The sequence below is a fragment of the Conger conger genome, chromosome 2 (genome assembly GCF_963514075.1).
Source record: "Conger conger chromosome 2, fConCon1.1, whole genome shotgun sequence".
NCBI classification, from domain to species: domain Eukaryota; kingdom Metazoa; phylum Chordata; class Actinopteri; order Anguilliformes; family Congridae; genus Conger; species Conger conger.
In genome coordinates this window covers 45,590,559-45,605,599 of record NC_083761.1, presented here as the reverse complement: position 1 = coordinate 45,605,599, position 15,041 = coordinate 45,590,559, and the positions used below count along the sequence as shown (strand labels likewise).

Below are 15,041 nucleotides of genomic sequence, written 5' to 3'. Positions count from 1 at the left end.
CAAAAAAATAAATCACAACACCTAGAATAACGGTTTGATTCCTCAAATTATTTTTCCTTCAGTGAATGAAGTGACCAGGCAGCCTGGAAACCAGACCACTGGTAGTTTTCCAGTACCAAGATTATTACCACAATTTATACTTACTTGCTTTCCCACCATACTGTCCAGATGTGCTTTGTGTTTTTTTTTATTCATCAACTGTGAGATTATCAGTTTTACAGCTGCAAAAAAGGGTGTTCCACCAGAGAGAGAAGAAAAAGCAAAGAATCCTCTAGCACATTTATGAAAGGGAATTTATATTTACCCTCATGCAATTTTTGAAAAAACACAAGATAATACAGACCAAAGATTAAGAGACTCTCATTTGAGCTGGCAGCTTATTTTAAAAACAATTGTAGAAATGCCATGTAAAAAATATACACTATCATCCCAAAGTCCCATGTAATATTGCAGTTTTTGAAATACCCTTTATCTTAGACAATGCATGGCCACCCAGCAGAGAGTGAACTAGGGTCCATTTGACTCAAAACAATTCCCCTGACTTAAAAGGGACATAAAAAACTGGCACTGGCTGAGGCAACAGTGTAATGAAGTATTAAATTGAATTTCCCCCCGTATTCGTTCTGAAGCCACCAAGTGCCATTTTCCAGAATAATCTCCTTAATGAGTCTCCAATGCTTGGAAAGCCTCTGCTCTACAGGATAATTGGAAGTACGTGATTGGTGATTGCACACGAGGGGGCGAAGAAAAGTGGCGCACAGTAACAAATCCATCTGTGCCTCTTTCACTGTGGAAGGCAGGAGATTGTCCCGCTGATTAATACCGTGTGTCTTCAACAGCTACGGATAATGTGTGGGTTTTAATAAGGAGGGAGAGAAAGAGGAACGTTGCATGATGAATTAATGGGGAACGTTGGAGAGCACCGTTCGCAGACTTTGTTGCGGCATCCGAAAAAGTCCAGAGTGTTCCTCACTCGTCGAAAAGAAAGCGCGGAGACGGGCCTTTAAATAACATCCGCCTCTGCCCTTTTAAAGCTGTTTCGGAAAGACCCAGGAACAATCGAAAGCCATCTTTTAGTTCAGCCTACATCACAGGGGTCGCTTCACCCCCGGTCACCTCTCCTCCACTTGCCTGCAGTAGCCCGATGATTAGAAGGACAACACTGCCCTGTGTCATTCTAGCCCAAACGGCTACATTTGATCTTTGCACTTCATTAAGCTTCTCCTGCAACACAGCCAGCGGATCACATGGCGGGCAGTTCAACTGTTATCCAATCGGGCTTTCCAATGAGCCAAACAATCCGGAGACCTCATTAACTACCACAAGATGTTGACTGTCCATTCAAAATCCTTCACCTATCTTCAACAGTGAAGATAGGAGTCAAATTTAGCGTCAATTAATCTTACCTCTGGCCTCTTGGGTGTTTCTGCAGTAATCCCAATTCATTTCTGGATGGTCTTGGTTTCCAAAATCATTTTGAGTATTATCTCAAAGGCCCGTTCTTGAAGGCTTCAAGTTTGACGAGGGATACATTTTATATTTGAGAGCAACAAGCAGTTATATCATAGCTGGTTCTATAAAATGAAATTTGGCATGTAAGAATCTGCATAATAAAATCTAGACAAAAATGATAATAACAGCAACAATCATTCCCAATACTGTGCTCACCATTGTTCTCCCCATTACAATATCATCAACCAATGTTATACTGTATGTATTTCTTCAAACACTCCTTATGTCACAATATACTCTGCTGTAAAATCCAGCTATGCCAGCTTGACCAGCTAGAAAATTCATAAACTGGTCTAGCAGGGTATCAGCTAATGAACCAGCATGACCAAACTGGTCATAAAGCTGGTCTAGCTGGGTATGAGCTGGTCAACCAGCTGGTGCTGGTAGCTTGTCTGAGCTGGAAGCTGGGTCAAGCTGGGAGCTGGGCCCTATTTCATATATGTCGCATGAACAATCTAGGATAATCTGATGCTTCTAGTGTTTAATTATCTGATTAATTAAATCCGACCATACTCCATTTCATAAATGTGAACTACAATTTGATTAGTGAATCTACTGTACCATTGAATCATCTCGGATAACTGTCCGTACATGCTCTGCTATAAATAACAGATGAATCGCATGCCAAAAACAGGATCATACTCCTTATATAGACAGGTGGGGCTCTGCGCATGTCAAGTTCAAAAACTATACGTAATATGTAACCTGTAGTCTTTTACTTGCAAATCATAGCATAGCCTATAATAATACTAGGATTTACTTGCTTTCTAATAATGCCAGCACAATGAAACATTAAATTATAGAATTTTTCATGACCTTCCAACGCTGGGAAGATGAGAAAATATTACAATTCAATGTTTCAGTGCATAAAATTTAACGTTTGTATCCAATTACATGTACAATGTAATAGACAAGTGATTACCCACACAGGACATTTGGGATATTTATTTGTTAGTGATTATGGACTGTAGCCATGTTGCATTTATGTATGAAACAAAAGGACAAATAAAGTTTATTATTATATTTAGCACTCAAAGCACTTATAGCATTTATAGCACTTAAATGTGCCTGTGCAAGAGCACATTACAGTATCTGCAGGGTCTGCTCCGCTTTGCAAGATGCACTTAGATTATTCAAGATTATGCACTTCTATTAATCGCTGGAGGTAAGTGAGTCCCTCACGACTAAATCGGAGGCGCTCATAAAGATAACATTAAAAGGTCTTGTCATTCTGAAAAAGCATGTTCCCATGCTCTTCTTACAAAGATAGTTTGTTCGTCGACAAGAACCTCGCTTACAAAATCTGAGCTAATTTCTACTGTCCGAGTGTGATTTCATCAGGTGGTTTATATTGGCTATGTACATATTATCCTCATAACCTTAATCCTGGGGTTTTACAGGTTTGTGCCTAAGACACTGTTGCCCCAGCAACAAGCCCGTCTACATTGTTAAATCCCTTGAAACCGAACGTCCTGACTTTATTCCAAAACATCACCAATCTAATCAGGCTAACCAAGTTAGCAACGTACAGTATATGAAATAGACCCAGGTCTGTTTGAAAACCTCACTTGAGCAGTTTTTTTTTTTTTCAGCAGGGTTCCTATGCCACAGTATATACCCAGTGAGCACTTTATTAGGTAAGTATTGGCCTTCTTCTACTGCTGTAGCCACTGCAGAGGTGTATTCAGCGATGCTCTTCTGCAAACCACTGTTGTAATGTGTAATCATTTGCATCACTGTCACCTTCCTGTCAGTTCTGACCAATCTGGCCCTTCTTCTCTGACCTCTCTCATTAACATTGAGTTTCTGCCTGCAGAACTGCTGCCCGCTGAATGTTTTTTGCACCATTTTCTGCAAACACTACAGACCACTGTGCATGAAAGTCCCAGGAGATCACAATCATTCCACGGTCACTTAGATCACATTTCTTAGTCATTCTGGCATTTAGTCTGCAAAACAGCTGAACCTCTTGACCGCGTCTGCATGCTTGTGTGCTTAGTTGCTACCACATGATTGACTGATACATTTGCATTAACACGCTGGTGTATAGGTCTACCAAATAAAGTGCTGAGTGAGTGTAATCTGCTGTGTGTATCTCTTTCTTTCACCAATTGATCTTCTATTGGTAACTGTGGTTCTGTCTATTCATTAGCTTCTCAGTGGTGGAATATATTACCCCTGAAAATCAGTTCTCTTCAGTTTCTTTTTACCTTTGATTATTACCTTTAATCACTACCTCTGCCTTTCTGTAGTATTCTCACTTTCACTCTTCCCACTCCTCTGCTTTTCTAACTCATGATATTTTCTATTATTGTCCTCCAGGACAAGTAGTTTCTCTGCTTGATTTTACCCTCCTCTTGATTTAATTGCTTGTAAATGTTCTTCCTGTATCCAAAAATCCACATTTAATGACAAGTACTCTTTAAAGTTGCCATTGTTTCTGCGATCTCAGCCATTATAATTTGCTCTGAGTAAGGAAATCTGCTAACTGAAATACAATGATAATAATGATCATACTGATTATAATAATAATCTCCAAATCAGCAGTCTTCCTTTGTGATAGACTGCTTTTTAAATAGTGGAAGCAAAAAGAGGCACTCACTTATTAACGGTTGGTTTAATGTTAGATGTGTATGGTTAAAGAGGATGATCTTTTTGACAGAGAGGATTCTAAACTTCCCAAAATGTCAGCTCACATCCCTGTCTCAGACACAGTCTGCGCTAATGCACACTTGCATAGAAAGCAGGTCAACACTGGAGTACGTTTGAAAATGGGTTACTGTAGATTATATAAAAAACAGAGGGAGGCTGCACAGTACTGTGGTTCTCAGCTCAGGAAGGCCTGGCTGCTGGTATAAAAAACCAGGCCATGACACGTGAAAAACTATTTGTGTACAGTTTCATATTGATTTGTCATGCTAGCATCAAGGAGCACACTGAGTACACCAACACTCACCCAAACAGGAAAGAAACCTACATCAGAAAACTTTGTCTCACTTTGAAATAATAGTTGCAAATGGCTAACATCCATTCCTGCTACACTGGTCACATTTTTCTCATTTCTAAACATTTTCCCTTTATGTCCTGCTGTATTCAAGGTTCAGCTTCTTTTTTTTTCTTCTTTTTTTTTCTTTTTTTAAAATCAATTTCATTGTACTGATATTGATCGTTCTCGATGGAGAGCCCTGTGATGGTGTTGGGTTTGAAATGCAATGGAGTAATTCTTTCAGCAGTCTTGTAGCCGCGACATGTTATTCCAAGTGGACTATTTTTAATCATCTGATTATCGTAAATCCACAGAATTCATTAAGCTGTTTGTCAGATAGAGTATATGCTTCTGTATGCATGCTAAACCATCTTTTTTTAAATACGGTCATGGTGCTACAGTCATTCTGAATTATCTCCTGCAAGTTACTCTGCAAGCCACCCACGTTACATCGATCCTGTCTGCCATTATCTGACCACCTGTCTGCCACTGTGGAAGAGTGGGACACCTTTCCCAGCTGTTACTCACAGATTTGTGAATAGCTGGCAGTGGAATGTGTGGCTTCACTGAGGATAAGACTGCACCGAAGACAACCTGGATGCAAACTTGACTAACTTCAACTAGCATAGATCTTTGACACCTTCACATATTTGTTAAATCCCTTAAAGAAGGTGATGTGAATGATTGTATTGAGCAATGCTGTGAGATCTGAACAATAGCAAGTCTATGATTCATAGCTTCAGTTTATCCACAATCTCAGCCAGGGGTGCCATAGTGAAGGAGGGTGGTTAGGACAATTTTAAGGAATGACACGGGTATCAAAAAATATTTGAACGTAGGATTTTCTCAAGTTTTCATGGGGCCCAAAATCCCTGGTGGAGCCCTTGACCTCAGCTATAATAAAATAAAATAAAAATGATATTTTCAAACTGATGGGTCTCACAACAAAAATGTACTTCAAGTGATGAAAAGTGCAATTTTTTACAATGATATCCATTCATGATTTCCAGGGCGCGATCTGGCAGAGTGAATTGGGGCAATCTGGGGTTGCATTAAAAAATCAGGCCAGGGCTTAAAAGTGTACTTCTTTCTACAATAGGCATCTGACACTGGAATTGGCACAACGAGAAGGAGAGACACTGAGCTGAAAACCTGTTGGGGTATTTTGGTTCATTTTTCTGTGTTATTTTAGTTTATTATTTTTGCCAGGATGACGGTGAAGGTTTTTTTTTTCCATTTCACTTTTTAAAAAGTCAATTTTCTCTCGCTCTCTGGCAAATACAACAAGGGAGAAACCTGGAATTACTGCATCTAACATAACATAAAATAAGATAACATAGCATCATATAATGACAAGAACAGGCCATTTAGCCCATCAATGCTCGCCATTTCCTGCCACTAAAGTGTACCTAATGCACCTTAGTTAACCAAAAAGCTAGCACCGTATCAAGCCTCTTCTTCAAACCCCCCAGAGTTTCTGCCTCCAATAAATGACCTGGTAAGCCACTCCACAAAGCATCTCCGTGTGTCTCGCTATTCTGTCCCTCCCAGGGATGTCACCTGCTGTGTGACAAGTTATTCTGTCTATCATACAATATAAATGGTTATTGGTCTAGGGTCTGATTAATACATGCTTTAGATGTGAGCCTTTCATATGGGCGGGAGTGGAAATTTAACCTACGTTTTCAGGCTTTCATTGTTTCATTGCCTCGTGGTGAGAATGGAATCCAACAGCTTGTGGGAAAGCACCCTTCAGGATTTACTGCAATTAATTTCAGAAACCTTCACAATCATGCAATTAGGCCCACGCATTTGCTTTCCATTAAAGCAAATCAATTATTTGGGGCTGAAAATGGCTACAGATGGACAGGTGGCACATAATAACATTTCTGTTGTATTGTAAAAAAGCAATTAACTCTGCCAGCCCAAAGCCACCTCCCGTCACAAAACTCACGCAAATGAGTTTGCTCACATTAATTTTACCTCTTGCCATTTAGACAACCTCATGTTCAGAATTAAAATTTTGTATCCAGCCGACGCAATACACTACGAGAGCCAGGTACTTCCTTTCACACTAACTACCTTGTAAGAAAAGGCTTAGTTTAACTTAGGAAATCTAATGATTTGTTGAGGGATGTGTCCGATTGTGTCAGGAAGGAGGGAGTCTTAATGGCTGGAATATGTTAGCATTCACTGCTTGGGCTATGCACACCTTCAACTGTATGCTTTTGACGGGCCTCTGTTCCCAGATACAGGTGTTCCAGAGCTGATGAAAGCCCCAGGCTTTTCTAAGCGCCAGCAGACTGCCAACCTCAGCAAACAGGGAACGCGTAGGTCCATTCAGGTGCTAATGTTGCATGTGATTTATTGTGGTTCACTGGGAGAGGATAACCCGCTATTCTGCCTGGCTTTATCCATTTGCGATTTCTCCGCTTCCGCTGTTAGATCAAGAAACAAACTAAAGCTCATTTCATGAATGTTGCCCCGATGTAGGTCTTAGCAAGGAAGATTACAATAATCTGACCAGATAGCTGGATCCTCTGCCTTATTCACAGAATTGTCTGAATGGCATGTGTCACATTCCAAGAGCCAGTGTCACGTGGACATGTTTATAAACGAGGAGGCAGTGCATTAGTGTTGGAAACATTGCATTCTTTTTTATTTCTCTTTCCTATTTTGCATTTTTATCTTGAATATGTCCAAATAAGTGACGAGCATGTCGTGCCGTCACAGACAAAAACACATCTGTATGCATGCTCACATACAGGCATATCCATGCAAATGTGTGCACACACGTGGGCATTTCCACACACTCTTGAGTGAGCTATTTCTCAGGATTTTAGATGACTTTAATCTATCTCCTATTCAGATTCATAGTCTGTCTTCCCTCTCCACCATCCAGTGCCTGGGGGATTCATCCCAATATGGGTCTGACAGTTGGAAGGGAGCTTATTACGGACACACTCGCACACACGCTCGCACACACACACACACACACACACGTGCATGTGCACATACACACACACACACACGCACACACACGTGCATGTGCACATACACACACATGCTCACACACACACATTCACACACAAAGCTGTAATTTGCACAACATCGTCTCTGCAGTGCTGAACACTCCTGTAAAGGAAGTTTCAGCTGAAATAGCAGGGGGATATGGGATATCTGTGTGCCAGAATGTAGGTTGTAGCTGGATTTCTTATAGAGGTCATATACTTTAAATAGCTTCATCTGCAATAAGAATAGTAAATGCTGGTTTGTCCCGAAAACCACCAGAAATCATTGTTCCTACTGAGACTGTGTTAGGGCTAAACAACTGCAATCAAAAGGGATGAACCATATGTTTCTGAGAGCAACTTCCACAAAAAGAGCAAAAAAAAGTAAAAGGGCAGGAAATTGGTGCTCTTGGAGTTATCCAATATTTTCAAAGTGCATGTTTGGACAATCAAATGGAAAATCGAATGGTGATGGATTTTCAGCCAACCTGTCTCAGAGCTCAGCTTGGTGGACTGACTGCTTACTGAAAACTCAAAATTGATGTCACATGCACATTTATTGACATTAAGCACCACATGGCTAAACAGAGCCAGGACTGCCTAGCATTTACCGCACTGCCCTCCGGGCCACAAAGTGTGTACGGGACCCTTTTCCCCGCGTTTAAAAATGCATTTAATAAAGAGGGGTTCTTGGGCTGCAGTTGACGTGTCTGTGGGTACTGGGCTTCTGAATGTCAGCCCTTACTCCCAGAGCAATCCTGGTAACAGATTGAGCCCTCAGACCAAGCTGTGAGGAGCAGCTGGCTCTCCCTCTCCCCCTGCCACCTCTTTCGACTCACACACGAAAACACACGCGTGCACTCTCGTACGCACACACCGGCTAGCACGCACACTTTCGCTTAATCGCACACCCAACCGGACCCGCACACACACAGACACTGGTGAGCAACATACTCTATATGCTTGACAGCTTAATAATAGCCTCACGGTATTTGCATTTCTTCCAGGTTGCTGATAGTGTACCTTGATCTCACCATTTTACATTTTACCAAAGGTTTACCTACGACTACAGGGGAAATAAAGTACCTGCCACGGGTCGTCTGCTAACTCAAACTGTCAAGGCATCATACACTCATGAATATACAGCGTGCTGGAAGTTAGAGATGAGTGAGCTTATGAAACGTCTGACATTTGGAAATCAAAACAATGCATGATGTATTCAGAAGCTTTAATTAGTCTGCTCTGAGCGTCGAGAGGGAAAGAATTATGGAGATGAAAGATGAGTGCGCTAGAGTTTCGCTTGTACCTGCGCTGTTATTCAGACCGTCTGAAGAATGCAGCACGGAGAGAAGGAGTGACTTTGCGGTAATTCTCCGTGGCGGCGCCATCTGTGTGCAGGTGGAATCGGAAGTGCAGCGCGGGGTGAGGACAGAAGAGAAGGAGGGGAAGCTCGCCAGAGCCGAGGAACAGCCAGGTGGGCTGGCCCTAAATGAGCCTTCTTTCCCCCAGCCAGAGGAGTGTCCTAGTGGGACTCCGATCTCCATCCAAGAATTTGCTCAGAGGCAGCCATATTAGGGCTCTTAATCATTTTCCTGACTGCGAAACTTTCCAAGATACGGAAAGCCTGTCTCTTCTTTGCCTGGGGGTCACGTCAAATGTTTTAAAGAATAATGCAGTTCAATGAATCTGCAAAGTTCTCATAGGTGAATAACAGCTGAGAGTATGAAAGTACAAATACCACAGGTTTGATTGTTGCTATAATTGGTGTGCATTCTAATTTGCCACTTTCTTTTGAAATCCTCGTTTCCCAAATTCAATTGACTGTTAAAGGGTGTCTGGCAAGGTAATACTTTTCCAGGTTTTCTCACACTGGTATAAATGGCAGTGTTATTCTATTTTTCTTTCTTCTGAAGAATCTCCACGGTGAAGTTCTGTCTACTGACGTTTTTGTAAATGGCACAAAGCAAAATAAAGCTCGAGTGATCAATGACTAGAACCGGTTGCTCCTCGATTCCATTTTACCGCAAGATTCAAACCAATTTGCCCGACAAGAGTGTCGGCTTTTTATTATTTTACTCATATTTTTCTTGGCCCCTCGCCCGAATTTCAAATGCTCAATCACAACTCGCAAGCCCCCGCTCCGACATCAATACGGGATCAATTGAGGCAGGAAGTACAGCTGCTTCCTTTTGCTCTGCCATTTTCCAGCTGAGCTCCCACAGTGACTGTGCGGCAGAGGCGCCCGCGTTTCTCTTCCCAAATTTAGAATTTTTTTCTGGAGAATATCGAGCTCGTTCAGCTCCTGTCCTGTTCTCCTTGAGTCATTTCTCATTTTGTGACTAAGAACGCATAGCGGAGTGGCGTTCTGTCACACTCACACCCGATGTGACTCCTTGTGTATATTTATTTGTATACTGTTCACAGTATGCATTTCATGTATCTCAACTGAACACAGTGTCATCCTATTTTTATATGGAGAAGACTAGACAATGCCAGGCTTGGTGCGATGATGCGCTGAACCTTGGTTATTGCCGTACAGCTCCAGTAGCAGAAGGGTCTCTGTCCTCTGCCTGACCTGGCTTACCTTCTGTTGCTCTTGGCTCTGTTATCTCACAATTCATACCCTTAATTGATACATATGGCTGTCCCGACTACTGCTGTAATGTGCCAGTAAGCGAGTTTTTGTAACCGCAGCAAGTTAAGGCTATGATTCAGGAATGTACCTAGTTTAATTATAAGGGTTTAATCTACAAGATACAGACCAGAATTATGGGGGGTGACTTGCGTAATAGAAAACCACAACATAAAAATATCATGCTCAGATACAAGCTCTCTTTTGTGCTAAAACTAATGTATTGTATAGCTTTTATTGCTGACCAAAATAGAGAAATGAATGGGGAGATGGACATAATACCACAGATGTTTTTGCTCCCTGATAACTGTGATACAGTTGTAACAATTACAGTGATACCAGCGAAGATGATGTCATCACATTCCTCCCTGGCCCTTCTGGCTGCATGCCTCTGCCCTGTACCTTAGCAACTGTTTCAGGTCGCCGAGCAACAGGCTGCTTATTGTTCACACTCTGCTCAGCAACATCTCTGCAAGCTCTGGTTTTTCCTGCCTAGTGCAGTCCATGTTATTAGAGGATGGCTGTTCTGCTGAAATGTGCAAATGATATAACCATTAGAGTAGACAAACTTTTCTACAATAGCCTGGGGGACAGGACAAATTACTAGGATCAGGCCAATTCACTGTGCATTAGTCAAAGGCACTGTAGCTGCACAGAAGCAAAATAACTCTTGACTCCATATGAAATGTACAGTACAGCCCGCTTAGATCGCCTAGCTGCTCCAGTATTGTGTAATCATTTTATATTAAAGGTACAATAAGTAACTTTTAACAGTCACGAGAGGAATTGCAGCAACAAACACCCTCAAACCACAACACTGTTTATCCCTCCCCTGAAACGCCATTGGCTGTGGCAATTTCAAACAATGAGCTAGAATTATTTCTACAGCTGTACAATGTGTTCATGCCTCAACTGTATATTTTGAAACCCGAATTTAAGGACTATAAACACAGGCAGAGGGTGAGTCACCATGTCAGTGAGACTTTTTCTATGATAGGAAGGGATTTGCAATGGTCTTGTAACAATGTTTTAACACAAAAATCTTACCTATTGTACCTTTAAAAAACTAAATGAACACTATAAAAGCTGAACTAAACTGAATAAACGAAACTAATCGGACTAATCCGATTTCTCCTCAGGAGATGAATAAACAGCAGATAGAATTTGTCACAACAATCCAATGTTGGGAATCATAGACGATAGAAAGAATATGGACCAAGTGCCGGTGACGTCGCCCAGGGGTTGTGAAAAGTGTTTTGAAACCATGGAGGTGAAGCTGCCACCATATGGGCATGAACGCCACAGAGTGCGGCTCGTCCTCTAAGCGCGTAAAATAGAATCACTCAGCAGTGACGCAAACTGTCCCTGATTCGTTCACAAAGTATTACCATTGTTCTAATAACACAATGGCCTTTAAGAAATTGGCACATGGGGATTTGATAAAGGAATTAATTGGGGATTAAGGATTGGGACTACGTTTTCTTGTGGGATAAAAATAATTTGTATTTTTACCATTGACTTACATTGAAAGGGGTGGCTGAAAAACCTGGACTGGAGACAACAGCACTGGTTCTAGTGAACAACATCTATCAATAGGACCAGGAATTTAGTCAAAAACAAAGCCTAGTTTTGCCCGCTAGGTGGGAATGCACATACATTTTCGCAAAACGGCAGAATAGTGTAACACCCGCAAGGGATGCTGACTGCACCTTCTGCCCGTCCCCTTAATATAGCACTTGGCTAGCAGAGTAGCGAGGTCAGTACTCACACTGCTCAGTTTGACCTCACTCTTGCTCCTTCTAGAAAACTGGCTGGTCAGGTGGTACAGCACGGTCCGGCCTCGCCGCCTGGCCTCGGTGAAGTGAGAGCTGCCCGTCTTCCTGCTCGGCCTCTTGTCCTCTGGAACAGAGAACATTGGGGGTGGGGTCACAAGGGCGCGTGCCTGAGGAAGCCACATCACGCCGCGCCTCATCTTCCGCCATACCTTCTCTCCTGCCGTTGTGGTGGCTCTTGCCGTGCGTATCGGTGATGTCCTTGAAGGAGAAGAGAAACAGCACCATCTCGCCCTTCTCGTTTTTGATGGGTACGATGTCCAGGAGACACCAGAAGGAGGTGCCTGAAATGAAAACAAAGAAATATGTTGCAGTATGGAAAAATAAATATAAAGAACCTCTACTTGGATCTGAGCTGGTGAGGGCAGAGATGCACTCTTTGTTTTCACTCTTGTGCTCTTTGTTAGGTGGGTATGATAATACAGTATTAAAACATACTGGAGATATCCATTGCCCACAATGTAAAGACATATAAAGAAATATAAGCATTTGTTTTGGGATCAACATATATCATTGTTGGCAATGGATGCTTTTTTAAAATTATTTTTATATGTTGCAAATCATCCCAAGGACATACTTCTAAATATGCATATAAAACAGAATAGCACAGCAGCTTTTTAATAACACCCTTAATAGAAGCTCACAGAAGCTTCCATATGGTAAACACAGCATTGAACTGATTTACTTGCAACATCATTTCTTTTAGATGGAAGGGAATGTTCTTTCCCTATTTTATAATCCAGTTCAATGATGAACAAACAACATTTTAATAAAACAACTGAGTTTGAAAAAAGTACATTTTGGCTTAGGTCTAAATACTCATTTATAATAATTTCATTTTAGTAATTTAGTAATTTTAGTAATATGTGAGTTGCTGATATCCACAATACACCCCAAGCCTACTGTTATTTTCACAGTGCGAATCCTGTGAGATTGCAGCTTCAGGCATTATCAGTAGAAAATACTTATATTGGCCTACCAGAGATAAAAAGGATTATTATACATTTTAACTATGTGATTCTATGAAATATGTTAAAGACAAACAACAGGATATAATGCTGACAACTTTGAAAACATACTATTCAAATGCATCATTTCAAATGGTTCAACTACCAACACACAATTAACTAAACAGTATGTGTATTTATGCAACTGTGCTGTTTTTGGCTTACATTTTCTAAGTTTAAGCTCACACATCTACAATACTGTTGTAGCTACACACTGCCACCTGTCATTTCCTTTCACCTCAAGACTACCTGAATTTGTGCAGTCATCATACACCTCTCTTTCAGTTACCAATTTTAGGCATGTTTATGTCATATACAGATGCATTTTCGTCCTAATACTTTGAAATATGTATTTATATGTATGAGTTTGAGGCGGCACGGATGGTGCAGTGGGTAGCACTGCCGCCTCACAGCAAGGAGGTCCTGGGTTTGAATCCCCGTCGGCCGGGGCCTCTCTGTGCGGAGTTTGCATGTTCTCCCCGTGTCTGCGTGGGTTTCCTCCGGGTACTCTGGTTTCCTCCCACAGTCCAAAGACATGCATGTTAGGCTGATTGGAGAGTCTAAATTGCCCATAGGTATGAATGTGTGAGTGAATGGTGTGTGTGCCCTGCGATGGACTGGCGACCTGTCCAGGGTGTATTCCTGCCTTTCGCCCAATGTAAGCTGGGATAGGCTCCAGCCCCCCTGCGACCCTGTTCAGGATAAGCGGGTTCAGATAATGGATGGATGGATGGATGGATGTATGAGTTTCATATTAAATATTTGCCTCCACAATGTGTTTTTGTTTATGAATAATTTATTCTTTAAAGAATGACTTTTAGTCAAGATAGCAATTGATGAGTACCAGAGGTTGTGCCTGGTAAAATAGGGCAACTGTCCTAAAGTATAGGATGCAGTTTCACAAAATAGATTGTAATGCTTGACAGAAACCTGTGGTGAAGAAAACGTATGAAAATTATGGATTATGGAATTATGGAAAATTATTATCCATTTTTGGAAAGTCACATATGCATGCCTGCCAAATTTGATTGACAGTGAAACAAACTTTGTACCTCAATTATGTGTAATTTAGTCAAAACCCCACTAAATAATTCTCCAATCAACTTCAAGCAAAGGTTTGTGAGTTTAAATGAAATTGTGGGGAAAGCATTATGTGACACTACACCCTCTTTTGATTGTGCGTTTTTCGCAACAAAAAAAAAACCTCAAGAAAATATGTTCAATTTGGATGAAACATGACAGCTCTAATGTAGTTAATTAGAACTATACACTGATTTACAATTTTTCTCAATCATATTTTTAATGTTCTCTTAACACCAAAACATTTTATGCATACAGCAAAACTTCATGGTCCATCTCCAAAAGCGCGTACCTCACTCAAAATCTTTAACTCATGTTTCAAAATAAGATAATTGTTTCATTATGACAATGAACCCTGGAAGAGCATTTGTTACAGTAACTTCAAATCAGTCTCTCTTTCTGCAGTACAATATTGCACATTGAAATATGGGAAAGACGACTTGTAAGAGACTAGACAACAATCTTACTTGTTGAGAATCAATTTTATTGATACTGTGACACAGTGCAAAACATCACAGTTCATGTTTTCTTTCTGAACTTCAAACATGCATTTATTGTAATCTGAAATAGCATGAAGAATTACAATAATGCATAATTGTGCACCTGTTTTCCCTTTCGGAATGTTTGAATGATTCATGACACTGTGTACCAGCCCACATTAGGTTACACTCTTCGACCTGGCTCTGCCATTGTAAGACCATGGTTGATTACATGGTCCACAATGGTGGCCCTCATTTCACGGGAGACAACCATCAGCATGTCCTCTTCTGCCTCTTTCTCAGTTTTGTGGTCTTATCCTAACCATACCACCATGCATCCTTACTTGTCTTCCTCTTGGATGAGCAGGCATTTGCCCCTGTTCAGTGTTTGCCTGAGCAGGTTCCTCCATGTTCAGAAAGTGTAGTACTGTAATTGTGTAATTTGTAATTACAGTAATTTGACAGCAGGTGTGACTGTTTAATCTCAGATGTGGGGAAACAT

General features: G+C 41.2%; 1 protein-coding gene across 1 annotated transcript in view; it reads right to left on the bottom strand.

Moving 5' to 3' along the window:
• Window positions 1-15,041, bottom strand: part of LOC133118176 (potassium voltage-gated channel subfamily H member 4-like) — a 73,581-nt gene that overhangs the window by 31,778 nt on the left and 26,762 nt on the right. The window contains exons 3-4 of the mRNA XM_061227979.1: window positions 12,126-12,257; window positions 11,910-12,040 (exon numbers count right to left, since the gene is read on the bottom strand). Coding sequence (XP_061083963.1) covers window positions 11,910-12,040; window positions 12,126-12,257 — 263 coding nt within the window. The remainder of the gene's footprint in view (window positions 1-11,909; window positions 12,041-12,125; window positions 12,258-15,041) is intronic.